General features: G+C 41.1%; 1 protein-coding gene across 2 annotated transcripts in view; it reads right to left on the bottom strand.

The window, feature by feature from the left end:
- Positions 1-713: 713 nt before the first annotated feature.
- The window catches only part of BNC1 (basonuclin zinc finger protein 1), a 205,251-nt gene continuing 189,680 nt past the window's right edge, over positions 714-16,284 (bottom strand). For both annotated transcript variants that reach the window (XM_086958231.1, XM_086958232.1), the window contains exon 6: positions 714-3,695. In XM_086958231.1, the coding sequence (XP_086814357.1) occupies positions 3,014-3,695 (682 nt within the window). In that variant the 3' untranslated portion in view covers positions 714-3,013. The remainder of the gene's footprint in view (positions 3,696-16,284) is intronic.

Raw genomic sequence — 16,284 nt, 5'->3', positions numbered from 1 at the left:
AGTGTATATGTTCCCTCTTTGTACTACTTGTACCACTGGTATTATGACTTATTTGATTGCATATGTTCCCTCTTTGTATTTTGATGTACTATTGACGCACCTGTCTGACTTGCACACTGTACCTACACCACCTCAACCATCCCTACTTTTGTACTACTGATGCACCTGTGTGACTTTACATCCTGCACGCACCTACCTCAACTATGCCCACCTTTATGTTATCTCCAAAAACACTTGCAGCACGTTTAAATAAGTATATGCATACTTTTGTACTTTTATATTATTGGCGCAACGGTTTGACTATGTACCGTGTACTGACACTACCTCACCTATGATCTACCTCCGGTTGTTCTTTGACCTACCTATGTAATTATGCATATTGTACCTAACTACCTCAACTGCTACATGCTACATGCTATTACTGTAAAGCGCTCTGATATCTGCAAAGATCTTGTTCGCGCTATATAAAACTTTCAAATAAATAAATAAATAAAATAAACACTGGATGCCTACAATTTTTAACTTCGAGAAAAAAAAACTTTCGGAATTGAACCGGTAGGTGGCAGGATTGTACACAGAATGCACATTTATAGCAGCTTTATGTTGCAAAAATAGAAAATAAGGTAAGGAAAGAGGCGTTCAAGGCCACCAGGATCTGGATGAGTCGGAAAACAACGTTCTTACAATTTGAAGGAAGCAAGAAACAAGACAAATGCAACAAATGAATGGATCTTTAAAGGTGGGTTAACACAATTAGAAGGCAGAAGAACAAATGAACCGCTGGCATGGAGTTAACAGTCATTCACCGTTGATCATTTAATTACAAGAACTGATTTAAAATGACATTTCTTCTCTGATTTAAAGACGAAACGTCAACCCCATGTTAATACCATTTAATCCATTAACTACATTTGTGAATGTTATGAATGGAACTGGTTCCACGCTCCCCTCCGAGGCAGTCACACGACCATATTCACTGAATACAGTATATATTTTAAAGATGTATATGCACATAAAGCACGTGAGGAGTCGCTCCTCGTAGATCTCCACATTCCAAATAAAAAGTAGCTTTTACATGCGTTTCAATGCATTAAGAAACCATAAAAGGTGCACGCATAAAGTTACCACAACTCTGAACACTTGAGATTGAAATATCTGGAATGAGAATGCATGAAAGGTACAAGCTTGGCTTCCAACAGCTCTAAAAATAATATTGCAAACACTGTAGTAAGACTAGTCACCCAAAGGCTGTGTTTATAGCTATTCAATAACATTTAAAGCACTCGTTAGTTAACCTTTAGCAAAAAATACATGATAAATCAACTGTGTGGACCCATTGTTCTGTAACATAGATTTTTAAAAGTGAATGCCAATCGTAGTGGTTGTGAAGGGCACAAAACGATGAATTTAGGTAGGCACATCCGGAACCTAAAGGTCATGGCAAACCAGTTTACTACACAAATCATTACTAAGCTTAAGGTCAGCAATAGAAAAGGTGCCCTCCAATAATTTAACCATCATTTGCATTATCTTACAGGCTTTCTGCAATAGAAGCGTTGAGGGTTTGGTCTCGTGCTGCACAGTGTACAGGTATTGACAATTCCAGTTAGACCGGAAATCCAAACTTTCCACATGGTATTTACACGCCCGCGGATTTCCAGCATCAAACTCACATATTAGTAACAAACAAAACATATTCAATAACAGTAAGTATTGGGATCTGGGATCACTTTAAGCGGTCTTAGAAATGCAGTATTTAAAGTCATTCGGCTATTTACACAGCTTGTTTGAAAAGTTAAAAGGAATGTCAGTGAAATGTGACCACGAAATGTTAAGTGCATAGAACGTGATAGGAATACTGTGAACTACAGTGTCTTGCGCTAATTTATTTATACTAAAGACAGAAGGAGCACATTATATTTGCGGGGGAATAGGCCTGTGCAGGTCTTTTGAGGCACATCACCAAATCATGAGTTCGAACTAAGATGCTGAACATTAATTCGAATAACACAAATGCCAATTTCCAGGACACACGTACCCGACGTAAGCAAAAACTGAGAGGCCTCCACCCTCTTGAAGAGACACAGTTCGTCAACAGTCTTGCAAAAACCAGAAGTGCAAAGGAACAACAAAATAAACCACTGGCATCGCTTTCCTGCTCATAACTTGAACATTGGCTACAACAGGACACCCGCTGCCCCATAAGAAAGCAGACGAATATGCTTCACTCTCGTGGACTATCATTAACATAACGGGCAGAAAATGCCTACACGCTGACCATCTTCTCAAACAAAATCTCGATTTTTTTCTCGTTTCAGCTATTTGGGAAATATACAGCATTTTACTAATCTATGTGTGCCTTTATTTACAGATAAGTGTGTCTGCATTCGCCCCAATATGTCACTTGGAATGTCTACTCGTCGTTCCTCTTTCAAAAGTGAAATAGAAAATCTGCTGCAGAAAGTGCATACATTTAATTGACTGTTGAGGCAACATATATATATTTTTTCGTGCATAGGATTCTCTCATCTACCACCCCTGCCAGCCCTTCCTCGCTTGTGGTAATGGTGGGAGGGGTGGGTGACAGTGTACCCAGGCTCTAAGAGGAGGAGTGCTTCCGAGTCTTGTTTCCAATTTCCAAGCGTGGATTTAATTGGTCTTCCAATGTCTTCCTGAATTCTTGTGTTTTGCATGGTGCTGTCCATGTATATAATACTGCATCCGCTTCAGTCTTAGATGAAATTCAAAAACACACCCTGATTCCAGTCATCCAGTGCTAGTTCCAGTTTAAAGTGTAAACGATTTTGATTTTGAAGGGTTGCGTTTGGCTTTCATAATGCTACGCGAGTAATACTTTATAAATAATACTTAGTTTGATAGTTTCACGTTTTCTGTGGTATTTTTTTTTCTCAGCAAACGAACCTGTGTGCCTGGAACCTTTAGACACAAGAGCGGTATCCTGATGTTATGATCTTATCTGAAATGTTTTAAGCGCAAGGAGCACACCTGCATTTCACTGCATGCTCTCAGGTGACCTGCCCAGACTTTTGTGCAAGTTTGGATTTTGGCTATGTCTGTTTCGACTGCGAACAGATGAAAACATAGTATTGCAACCAAAAACTTTACATTTGTGCAGCTCGCGGAGGTGCACGGTCTTGTAGTGGGCCCTGAAGGTGCCCTTGTTGCTATAGTTCTTTTGGCATATATGACAAGTTATTGGGGAGCTGGAAGGCAAGTTTGAAAAACTCGAGTTAATTCTGTCCATCATGTTGAAGTTCTGGTACATCTCTTCCCTGCTCATCAAACTGGTTCCTTCACAGCTTTCCTCACTGTCATCGAGCGGCATGTTGCCATCCTCGCTCGCTCCATCGGAGTCCCAGGACGAGTGAGCGCTGCTCCCAGACCGAATGCTAGGAGTGGTGCTGAGGTCCAGGACGGCATTATCATCCACCTCACACCCATAATTATCAGAGCATGGCTCTCTGGGCTTACTCATGGGATAAACTAGGCTGCCTGTCCGGTTCATTCCCTTGAAGATAACAGAGGTCTGGCCAGCAGGCTGCCTGGGGGCACCATCTTGATAAGGCTCCTTGGTCATGTCCTTTAGAAGATGTGTTGCACTGAAGTTGCTGTCCCTTACTTCAAGAGTGTCTTTGGCCAGGAGTTTATGATGAAGGTTCAGGTTCAAGCTGTGCCTAAAATAAAGGATACATTAAAAAATACATTAGAAAGCGCATTGAACAGTAAGATAAAATAAAGTGAATTTAGTCACAAATGTTACATTCTTTCAATAGAAGGAGTTCATGTCTAAACCCTGTAGATGGTATGTATTTCAACACATCACAATACACAGCATGGCTTTATTCAATTTTAATTATAAGGGTGTGGGTTTCTTCTACTCCATCACACGTTACAGATGACAGGGGTCCTGTAGCATAATGAACGGAGTCTAAACAAGCATTTGCAATGCATTAGGTCTCGCCTTTGGGATCTTATAAGTATTTAGCTATGCAGCACATTATTTGGGATACAGCATCATTTATTTACTGTGCACGAAGCAGTGAAAGGGTGCAGTACCACAGGTTATCACCAGGTGTCCATTGGAACACCTTTTTGCCACATAAGGCACTGCACCTTGTGAGAGATCATGCTTAGAGACAAAAGAAAGTAAATAAATAAAAAATACCATTAGATATGTTTCTGAAAACATGCAGCGCTAATACAAAAGAAACAAACTGAGCAGCTGGGCAAAGTTAAAGAGATGCAGCGCCAGACTCAAAGTTTAAGTTCTTTAATTTAAAAATGGAGGTTGGCGAGCGAGCCCAAGCTGCAACTAAACAAGAAAGCATGGCTCTTGTAAAATGGCACTGCTTCGACAGTAAAAGTATGTTTTCAGTTCTGTAATTGAAAAAAGGATTAGGGCAAGCCACGCCATGCAGAACAAAAGATAGGTGCAGCTGGCAAAGCGCTCATTGCCGCACTGCACCAACACAAAAAAAAATACCATTAGGGCTGGGAAGTGCAGTTGGGAAGTGGTTGCTTCATGTCTGCAAACAAAAACTTATAAGAAACCAGTGCTCTGCCATTGTAAATGACACACAGAGTAGGAGCACATGTAAAAGGGCCAGTTTTTATGGGAGGTTACAAGAGTAGAAAAGGAGGGACAAAGGAGGGACTACTAAGCAAACTAACCAATGAAAAAAAAGAATTTACAAATGACCGTCACAAGAGCAAACTAAAAACATGGGCGGGCAATAGGCGGCGCTTAAAGCCCATATCCTGAACACAGCTGGTCTTCCATGTGAATGAAGGGGGAGCTCTAACAGTAGAGAGTACCATGGTTGATGGACCTATATTGGTGCAACTAGGATTAATGTCATTGACATTGCAAGCATCTTTCGAACTAAATAGGGAATCAGTGGCAGAGGGGGGGGAAATGTCAATAATTATCCCGACCAGTGGATTCAATGAGCATTGCTCAAGGATCATGGTATTGGTACCTGCAGATAAAGTTTTGCCAGTTTGCGAAATGGTAGAAGGCAAACCAGTCCACCCCTGGGGTACCCAAACAGTCAAAGTAGTAGTTCACAACCTGGGATTTTCTATACCATTCCTGATGTGTTCTGCTCAGATGATCAGCAAAGTCACTGTTGCCTATGGGAGATGGCAAATCAATTGGGATAGTTAGGACAACTGTGAAGAGTGTGTGATCATAACAACTTGGTATTGCTAAAGGGCCGCACTGACAGTATTTTTCATACCCTACACTCAAACAAGTCATTCTCCAATGACATGGTCCTAGCCTCATCAGATTGCACAATTCGAAAGTGGTCAAGGTCTTCAAGATTTGCTAAATGCCCTTGTGAAGTCCTCAGTTTTCAGGTCGGTCCTCTAGATTTGAAAATTCCGTTTGGAGCGCAAGTCTAATGAAAGTGTGCCAACGAGTTCGAATTTGATGGTGGTGAGGAAACAACCTGTGGGTTTCAGGTAACGGTCCTTCCCCCTGGCTCTTCAAAGTGTTCAAACCCACATAGTTGATGTTCAAGTTCAAGCCCTCGATTTTCCAGTAGTAGGAAATTCAATTATTAATTGATGGGTGGGAGGGTGGAAGACTCACTCGAATAATAAACAAAATCCTCATCAGCGTGAATCACAAAAGTCACTAAATAATTATGTGCTTAACCGTCAGGCAGGTTGGCACGAATGCAGTCAGGCCTAACTTAAAAACACAACACAAGAAAAATCACAAACCAATTAAAAGAATTACTAGAAGTTTAATCAGTAAAATTACACCAAAATAACAATCTAATCAGTAGAACCAGAGCTCTGAATGTTTAAAGGTTCAGATGAAAAGTGTGCCAAAAAAGCACAAAGTGCACTTGTGGTTATCTGGTCGTGCTGCACCGGATAAAGTCACAAGTCGCGATGGAAGTTGTGTCAGATACAAGGGTACATTTGTCCCACTAGAGTCTACTTTCTTGAGTCCATTTGAAAAGCTGCAGGTGGAAGTTTGCCTTGGTGGTGGCTGCGAGGAGCAGTTTTCGGCGCAAGTACAAGGTCTGGTGTTGTTGATGGTCGCTGTTGTAGCGCGAAGTTATATAGAAAAACAATGGTCCCAACCAAATAATTTCTTTCAAAGAACAAAATCTGTACTAAGTAAATGGTTTAAATGAGCTTCTTCAATCAATAACGCTCTATTGAATCAATCAATTTTAGCAAAAGAACAATTTTCAACGCAATAATTTTTGTCGAAAAACCTGACACAAACCAAAGTATTATTCGAAACAGTTCGGAGTTTAATGTTTCACTCCATTAAAACTCAATAATTGAATATATACACATTTTTTACATTTATATACAATTCGGACTAACGGTAAAAAGAAGAGCGGTCAGCTTCTAAAAGAAGTGCAGAAAAAAAGGGAAAGAAATAGTGATTGTGTCAAGAAGGGTGCAAGCCTCAAAAGAAAATTAGTGACAAGTGAAATAGAAATTCGAATTTGATTTATGCTGTACTCAGAATCCAGCTAGTTATTTTCTGAATAGGCCACAGATAGTTGTTATTATCTCCACTCATTTATACAGTCACAAGTGACATGTATAATGGTTTCCAGCGTGGTCCTATTTGTATAGCTTAAAGAAAGGCGTCGACGTTTCGACCCGTCTTTTGGTGCGTGGGCAAGTTGGAGCCTCGACCTGCGGGTCTTCCTCAGGACGGATGTTGCACATGCGTTTTTACCGTAGACTTCACACAACAGTATCCTAAGTTAAAATTCATAAAAAGATTGGTGGTCAGGATTTTTGGTAGTGTATATGGATTTGAACTTTCCATAACGGATATGTTTCTTACCCAATGATTATTTATGGGCTGCCTCCATCATCCTATTCCGGATATGGACGAAAGATGTAAATCGATCGTAGAAACCCACCTGTAATTAATAAGGCATGGGGGGTCTATTACTAAATTTGCATGTGAATCAACTTATGGTAACATATTTACCTAGTTTACCTAATGCTGCCTAACGTGAAACTGGGAGTGCTTACCCTGAACTGGGTGGTACGGCGTCTATGTTGGTTGTCCAGACCTTGATAGTTAAAATTCAAGCAGAACGTCCATGGACACTGCATAGGAGACAGCAAAATAAGGGGTGTATTGAATTTCTAAATTCCCCACTGCAACAAACGTGTAGACACTATACGTTAGTGAAATAGTGCATACCTTCCGTGTCAGGCGTTGTGCATATCAAGTGTCAGCCAGTTGGAATTTTGCAATTGTTCCGAAACAGTTCCCGATTGAATAAATTACCAGGCGCTGAAAAAGATCATACGCAGTAGTTCAGTATAGTGAAAGGGACGTTTAAATCGTGTGCTGTAAGGGATAGCGAGTCGTAAAGTAAGCCTACCTGTCTGACTCGCGTCTGTTGCCGCAGAAATTGCCGAACTGCCGTGTCAAGTTCAGGCGCGACGTGATGGCGTCACACACACGTGTTGTTTTGAAGCCTTTCAATGGAAAGGGACAAAAGACTGCCCGAAGGTGATATTCAGTCCTACATGGATGATTGAATTAATTAAATTTAACAGATTCATGTGGAATAAACAATCAGCCATTATTCAGGATGGACACTTGTTTGTTGATTTCTTCATATTCATTGAGTCCCCGCTTGATTGTGTCGAAGAAATGTATAAAACGACACTCCCGAATACTTAGAATTTGGCTAAAATCTGCCCCCCTAGGGTTCGGAGACACCTTTTCTAGGATACTTGGAAAAGAAACTAATAAGAACTAGACTCCACGGGCACACCCTAGCAAAATATCTTAAATCCAATGTGATCCCGGTGGGACTTAGAGTCAGAAACGAGCCAGCAATCTTTATCGACAACCCCAAGTTTAAGGAGAGTTTCAGCTTTGTCTCCAATACATGCTCACGCCACTGGATGGTGTTAGGGGTAGAGACCGCTGTGGTAGAGGCTGAGAAACTAATAAAAGAGATCGCAGAGCTGAAAAAGGAAATTATTGAAGACAAAGCTCTAACTAATGCTAAAGAGGCTCTACAGAGAGTAGAGAAGACTATACGTGAGTTTGAGTTATATACCCAAGCCACGAAATTGGACAAAGTGGCAAAAGACATTAAATTCTATGATAAGAAACTAACATACCCATACCTACAGGAAGGGTATTACACAAAGGAACAGTCAGGTACATATTCGAGCAGAGGAAGACGAGGGTATAGGAAATATACTACTTTCTCCGGATCATCGTTTGGCAGTAACACAGACAGTGACTCAGAACAACCAGGCACCAGCAGTAACACTGCCAATTCTAACAACTTTTCAGATCAAACTGATTTTTTAGAACAGGATCAATGGTGGGAACCACGAGGCGCCCCTGGGGGAGACCCAGGGGGTCACGAACACAGTCTTGGAACCGAGGGAGAGGAAAAAGCAAACGACCGACACAATTCCAGCAGACGTCCCATGGAGAGATACAAACCAGGAGACAGCACTACAGGTGGTGAGGAATAGAACCGAAAACCCAATAATTAATCTCTCAACTTACCAACTAGATTTGGACGAACAAAGTGTCCTAGAAAAGGGTCTTTCTTTTGTCCCTACAGCTATACCCAACTCCTTCAATCTCAAAGTTGAGTTACATCAGTTTTTTAGAAAGATCAGACTAAAGCACTTCTTTTTAAAGGTTCCACATAACCCCATCCTCACGGGCAGTGGCCTGAGGCCACCATCTAAATTCAATCCTCCCGCACACCAAATGCCATCAAAAATTCTGGCGTACGAACAAGTTGTTCTACGAGATGTAGAAAAAACATTATCTGAACGACATTATGTGAAATATAATGTCACAAAGGCAGAACGACAGGCCCTTACTACTCTAAAAGAAAATACAAAGATTGTTATAAAACCCGCAGACAAGGGTGGGGCGATCGTAGTCCAGAACTATGACGACTACACAAAAGAGATATTGGACCAATTGAATGTGGAGGGTAACTATGAAAAATTGAGGAGTGATCCAACCAAAGAACTCTCTAAGAAAATCACCGCAATAACAACAAGAGGGCTAGAACTAGGCTTTCTAAACAAACATGAATTTGAATATTTGAATAATCGCAACCCTAGAATGCCTACCATATACACCCTCCCAAAAGTCCATAAAAGAATGCAGAACCCGCCGGGCAGACCAATAATTTCTGGTTGCGGTTCTCTGCTCGAGCCCCTAGGTAAATATATCGACACCTTTTTAAAACCTTTGGCTGAAAATACTGCGACATACTTAAAGGACACACTACAAACAATACAATTATTGGATGGCCGTGCCCATGATCCTAATGAAAATCTACTGGCCACAATGGACATCCAATCATTATATACAAACATTCCGCAAAATCTAGCTCTGACTGTAATTGAAACAGTGCTTAACTCACGTCCTGCACCCACTTTCGTACCAACGGAGTTCATTATAGAACTTCTTACTCTGGCCATGACAAAGAACTATTTTTCGTTTCTGGGGAAATTTTATGTCCAGACGAAGGGAGTAGCGATGGGGGCTAGTTTTGCCCCCAATCTAGCAATAATTTTCATGGATGCCTTCGAACATAGACATATACTCAATGTAAGTAACCCATATTACCATCACATAGGGTTATGGCGTCGATATATAGACGACGTCTTGATTATCTGGAATGGCACCTCAGAGCAACTAACTTCTTTCCACCAGTGGTTGAACACAGTATCTGATGACATAAAATTCACTGTAGAATTCGATAAACAGAAAATAAGTTTTTTGGACATAACGATCAATGCTGAATCAGGAATACTATACACTGGTCTTTACCGAAAAAGTAGTGAGAGAAACACCCTACTCCGCTATACGAGCCACCACCCCCGCAACCTCAGAGATAACCTCCCATTTGGTCAATTCCTGAAGTTGCGGAGGAATTGTTCAAAGAAAGAAGATTTTTTCAATGAATCTTCATGCCTGCTAGAAAGACTGCATGACAGAGGGTATCCCATTAGGCTCCTGAAGCAGGCACGAAAACGAGCGTGGCATAATCACAGAGAGCACCTTTTAGGTACATCAAAGAAAAAGGCCACTGATGAAAAACTGGTTTGCGTAACCACGTACTCAACCAAGAGCAACAAAATTAAAAAGATAATAAACCAGCATTGGCACATGATTGCAGATGAAATAGGGAATGCTCCCCCGCCCCTGCATGCCTTCAAAAAGGCTAAAAATATAAGGGACTATGTGGTAAGGGCTCTTCTTCCTACGGCAAGTCAACCTAGCCAAACAGTACTGTGGGGAATTCCACCAATAAGAGGACACGTAAAATGCGGTAATTGCAAGGTATGTCCGCTTACTCAAGAAACCAAAGAGTTCAAATATAACAACCACACACATGTGATGCGGGATCATAGCAACTGCAACTCCTCTGGCGTTATTTACGCCATCACGTGCCCATGTGGTTTTGTATATATCGGGCAAACGATCCAAAAAGCAAAATGTCGGATATTACAACACATCAGCCGGATAAAATGCAAAACCCAATGAGCACCATTAGTTGAACACTTTATGAGATTTGACCATGCCCCAGATAGCTTGACCTGGTGTATCCTAGAAAAGGTGTCTCCGAACCCTAGGGGGGGAGATTTTAGCCAAATTCTAAGTATTCGGGAGTGTCGTTTTATACATTTCTTCGACACAATCAAGCGGGGACTCAATGAATATGAAGAAATCAACAAACAAGTGTCCATCCTGAATAATGGCTGATTGTTTATTCCACATGAATCTGTTAAATTTAATTAATTCAATCATCCATGTAGGACTGAATATCACCTTCGGGCAGTCTTTTGTCCCTTTCCATTGAAAGGCTTCAAAACAACACGTGTGTGTGACGCCATCACGTCGCGCCTGAACTTGACACAGCAGTTCGGCAATTTCTGCGGCAACAGACGCGAGTCAGACAGGTAGGCTTACTTTACGACTCGCTATCCCTTACAGCACACGATTTAAACGTCCCTTTCACTATACTGAACTACTGCGTATGATCTTTTTCAGCGCCTGGTAATTTATTCAATCGGGAACTGTTTCGGAACAATTGCAAAATTCCAACTGGCTGACACTTGATATGCACAACGCCTGACACGGAAGGTATGCACTATTTCACTAACGTATAGTGTCTACACGTTTGTTGCAGTGGGGAATTTAGAAATTCAATACACCCCTTATTTTGCTGTCTCCTATGCAGTGTCCATGGACGTTCTGCTTGAATTTTAACTATCAAGGTCTGGACAACCAACATAGACGCCGTACCACCCAGTTCAGGGTAAGCACTCCCAGTTTCACGTTAGGCAGCATTAGGTAAACTAGGTAAATATGTTACCATAAGTTGATTCACATGCAAATTTAGTAATAGACCCCCCATGCCTTATTAATTACAGGTGGGTTTCTACGATCGATTTACATCTTTCGTCCATATCCGGAATAGGATGATGGAGGCAGCCCATAAATAATCATTGGGTAAGAAACATATCCGTTATGGAAAGTTCAAATCCATATACACTACCAAAAATCCTGACCACCAATCTTTTTATGAATTTTAACTTAGGATACTGTTGTGTGAAGTCTACGGTAAAAACGCATGTGCAACATCCGTCCTGAGGAAGACCCGCAGGTCGAGGCTCCAACTTGCCCACGCACCAAAAGACGGGTCGAAACGTTGACGCCTTTCTTTAAGCTATACAAATAGGACCACGCTGGAAACCATTATACATGTCACTTGTGACTGTATAAATGAGTGGAGATAATAACAACTATCTGTGGCCTATTCAGAAAATAACTAGCTGGATTCTGAGTACAGCATAAATCAAATTCGAATTTCTATTTCACTTGTCACTAATTTTCTTTTGAGGCTTGCACCCTTCTTGACACAATCACTATTTCTTTCCCTTTTTTTCTGCACTTCTTTTAGAAGCTGACCGCTCTTCTTTTTACCGTTAGTCCGAATTGTATATAAATGTAAAAAATGTGTATATATTCAATTATTGAGTTTTAATGGAGTGAAACATTAAACTCCGAACTGTTTCGAATAATACTTTGGTTTGTGTCAGGTTTTTCGACAAAAATTATTGCGTTGAAAATTGTTCTTTTGCTAAAATTGATTGATTCAATAGAGCGTTATTGATTGAAGAAGCTCATTTAAACCATTTACTTAGTACAGATTTTGTTCTTTGAAAGAAATTATTTGGTTGGGACCATTGTTTTTCTATATAACGTTTCACCCAGGTCCTTGAACCTTATTGGGTTACCCCATTCCTGTTGTAGCGCGAAGAGCATGTTGTCACTGGTGCTTCACGTTGGTGGTCAATACTTTGTCACTGCTGACAGATTATTGGGGATAACGCAAAAGGCATTAGTCGCTCAGGATACGCGTTGGAGGGCATCGCGGATAGAAGTTGTTTAGTGAAAGTGTTTGCATTGCAGTTACGATGAGTCCACACCTTCTGGAATTTTACTTGGAGTTTAGGAAAAGTACATTCGGATGCCAGTCAAGAGTCCAAGACTTGGGGGCATCATTTGGGGATCTGGATTCACTCCAGCAGAGGCCAGCAGCAGGGCTCAGGCAGGCCAAGTTGATGCGGGTAACCTAAGCAGTTGCAGGAGGCCTCTGGAAACGTTTGTCCCTGTATCTCAAACAGGTCAGCCAACTGACCCTTGGAGTCAATTTGGGGAAGCTTGGATTCAAGGCACACATGTCTGGTCTTCCTTCTTCAGACAGCAGGGCAGTCCTCCTCCTAAATGTTCAAAAGGTCCACAAGTGTTCTGAGGGGAAGTTCCGAAGGTGCCACTTTTAACCGCAGTACATGCATGTGGGTGTGGGATGTGCCCTTTGTCTAAAATTCCCCCTTTCCTCGGTTTTGCTCTAGATAGTCTAGGGTAAAAAGTGTGAGCTGCATGTATCAGTAGCAGGGCTGCAGGCAGTCCATGGAAGTCAGGGATGAGTGGACAAAGCCCTGAGGCTACTCTGGGATTGCCATGAAGGCTAAGTACAAGCCTCCGAGATATACTGCACAGGAGAGGGACACCCTGTCCTACATACTAGGCCTTTTTGTCTCCATGTCTTAAAGGGATACAGAAAACCCTACAAAATAGCCATTTACGGTCACATGATCTTGGCAGAAAGGCAATTTGGTTTATGACTACTTTGTAAAAGTGGCATTTTCAGAATAATATCTGAAGATCCGACTTCACCATTTAAGAGGATTTTAAATTACAATTGAAAAGAGTGGAAGAAGCGTTTCTCTCTCTGGTCGCAAACTGAAGTTATCACTTATAAAGTTAAATAAGGTAACCCAGTGTTAGACTTTGGGAGTGATAGATATACAACAGTAAAACTTTAGGACATGCAACCTTAAATCAACATATATGCACCCTGTCCTATGAGCCTTTAGAGCCTACTTTAGGGGTGACTTGAAAGAGTAATAAAAGGAAGAATTAAGTCTGGCAAAAGGTTTCATTGACTAGGTTGAAATAGCAGTTCTAAACTGCACTACAGCCTACAGGGGCAGACCCAAGGCATGTGTTACAGTGCTACATTGCTGGGCACCACAATGAGTGTTGCAGCCCACTAGTAGCATTTATTTTACAGGCCTGTTTACATGTACTATCATTTACTGGGGTTTTAGAATTAAATTAAATGTACCAGGTGTATGCCAAAGTTACCATGTTCAAAGGGAGAAATTACAAGCAGATTACCACGGATTAGAAGAGGTAAATTGCACAGGATCCTAATGCCAACAGAAACAAGAGAGCAATGGCAAAACGTCTGGGGGAATACCACACCAAGGATGACTGATCTAACACCAGTCATCGACTTTAAAGTTTTATTTTATTGTCCAATGGTAATAGAGCAGTTGAAAGTGTGTTTGAACCCAATGACAGAAAGAAACACGATCTGAGACGGGGTGTGTTTTGAAACCGAAGCCCGGTCTTAAAAAAAACAAAAAAAAACGTGTAAAATTCCATACTTCGTACTACATGACGGGAGGGTGTATAGCATGTGATCTACAGCAGCCATGCTGTAAAAGTAGTTTTCATGCATACATCAAAATGCTCCTTGTGCATTTGTTATTCCAACCAACAGGGGATGAACACAGCTTTTTGGAAGGAAATGTGAGCCTGGATTCCAATTCTCTTTTTTTTTGTATTTTTTTTTTGAAAAAGATGGTACATAAATGGACAAATGTCAACAGTTATTACATACACGATAAGAATCTGATAAATATTTGATATATTTACATACATTTTTGAATACATCTTGTTAGCGGGAACGAGAAAAAATAAATAGATAAATAGGGTTAGAAATCAGTTTCAATTATTTGGGGACGAACAAAGTTTTTATCCATTTCTATCTGTTCTCCAATTAGTTACAGGAGCCCATAGGCGTACACCCTCCTTACGCTGCCTCATGCCTTTATATTCATAGAGGCAGGATTCTATATTATGAATTCCTAGAAATCTCGAGAGCCACATCTGAAAGGACGGAGGGTTCGTAGCTTTCCACGCCGCAGAAATTAAAATTCTAAGTACAGCAACAGATAAAAATATTAGATCTCTTTCAGTCTCGCCTAAACCCAACTTAGAGTCTGTACCCAGTAAAATTAAAGTAGGGGATAGGTCGATGGACTGACCTAGCAGCCCCTCCATAAATTTCATTATTTCTTTTTTAACATTTTCCAACTGTTTGCAGGAAGAAAGCATATGCATAATGTCAGCCTGACTTTGATTACATCTGGGACAATTATCATTTTCGCTTAGACCCCAGGCAAATATCTTCGCTGGTGTATGGTAAAGATTAAAAATAGTCTTATAGTGTTGTGCGCGAAGGTTTGATGCCCGGAATATTTTTTTATTCAATACGAGAGCGAGATCGACATCAGAATCTCCTAATTTTGTCGCCCAGTTAGACTCAACCTTCTCAATATCATCCGGGATTTGGTCCAATAAGCAATTATATAAAATCGTAATCTTCCTACAACCTCTTTTTAATAACTCAATCAGTGGAAAATCTGCTGTATGTGAAATCTGTGGCCTGACTGCCTTAATTGCCCTGGTGACTTGACCATAAATCAGCCATTGACTGTCTGGAATACCAAATCTTTCCTGCAACATTTCGAACCCCAGAATTTCACCCTCTTCCATTACATCTCCCAAGGATCTAAGCCCCAACCTTTTCCACATCAGCAAGTTATTATCATTTTTTAGTTGAGGAAAGAGAGATGAATTATACAGTTGCAGATAGGAATTGATTTTCGGGATATTAAACATTTTCATAATTGCTTTCCAAACCTTCCATGCGCCAATCAGTGTCTTCAATCCTGGATTCCAATTCTCAAAAAGTAGTAAACTTGAGTTTTCTCTCAATGGCAATGGAAACAGACCTAGCATAATATTGTTCATAGGAGAGTTAAAATTGCTCCAGTAACAGGTGCCATAAGCCCACAGCTTGACAAAAATAAGACTTTCATTGACACTGCCTGGAAAAGTTGACATCAATTAAGCGTGCCTGTAAGTTCTACTAAAATGTCTAAACTGTATCTACGTCCAAGCATTGCTGCTGCGGCCCTAGAGGTTTTTACTTTTATCATACCTAAATATGGCATTCTTAGTAGGGTTTTGGGACCTCTTTATTTATGACAGCTGACCAGGGCTGGACTGGGAACGCAAACCGCTCCAGGCAATTGAGTCGGACCAGGTACTTGGTGCGTGCGGAAAACACCGCAATTGCTTTTGTTACAGGGACCATTGCTGCGAAACCAGCTCCCGGTAACAAAAATGACCCTCAACTTTATGGGCAACCGGAGAAACGTATAGGGCCCGCTACGGCCAGTCCGGCCCTGCGGCTGCCAATGGCTTGGACTTATGACTTTGCATCAAAAGGGGCAGGAGACAGAGAGCCTTTCTTTAAAAAAAAATCTTTTTGTTGTGCACGACGCTGGCAATTTGCCACCAACAATCCTTCGCATTCTGGATCAGGCGAATGGGCCACATGCAAAGAAACAAAACAGCGATGCCTGACAATAAGGCACGAAAAATAAGGAAAAGAAATAAAACTAGACTACTGTGCATTGAAATTCCAAGTCGTTTAGCCACATTTGAAATGTGGTTTCCAACATTTAAGGTCATCTCACCACGTGGAAGTGACCATCTGCAGCCTTAGAAAAGGGAGTTTTCCATACCATTCATGAGGGTTTGTCAGAGAGGCCATTTACTTG

The sequence above is a fragment of the Lissotriton vulgaris genome, chromosome 2_1, assembly GCF_964263255.1.
Source record: "Lissotriton vulgaris chromosome 2_1, aLisVul1.2, whole genome shotgun sequence".
Classification (NCBI taxonomy): Eukaryota; Metazoa; Chordata; class Amphibia; order Caudata; family Salamandridae; genus Lissotriton; species Lissotriton vulgaris.
The sequence above is the reverse complement of the archived record's forward strand: the minus strand, read 5'-3'. Positions and strand labels throughout refer to the sequence as shown.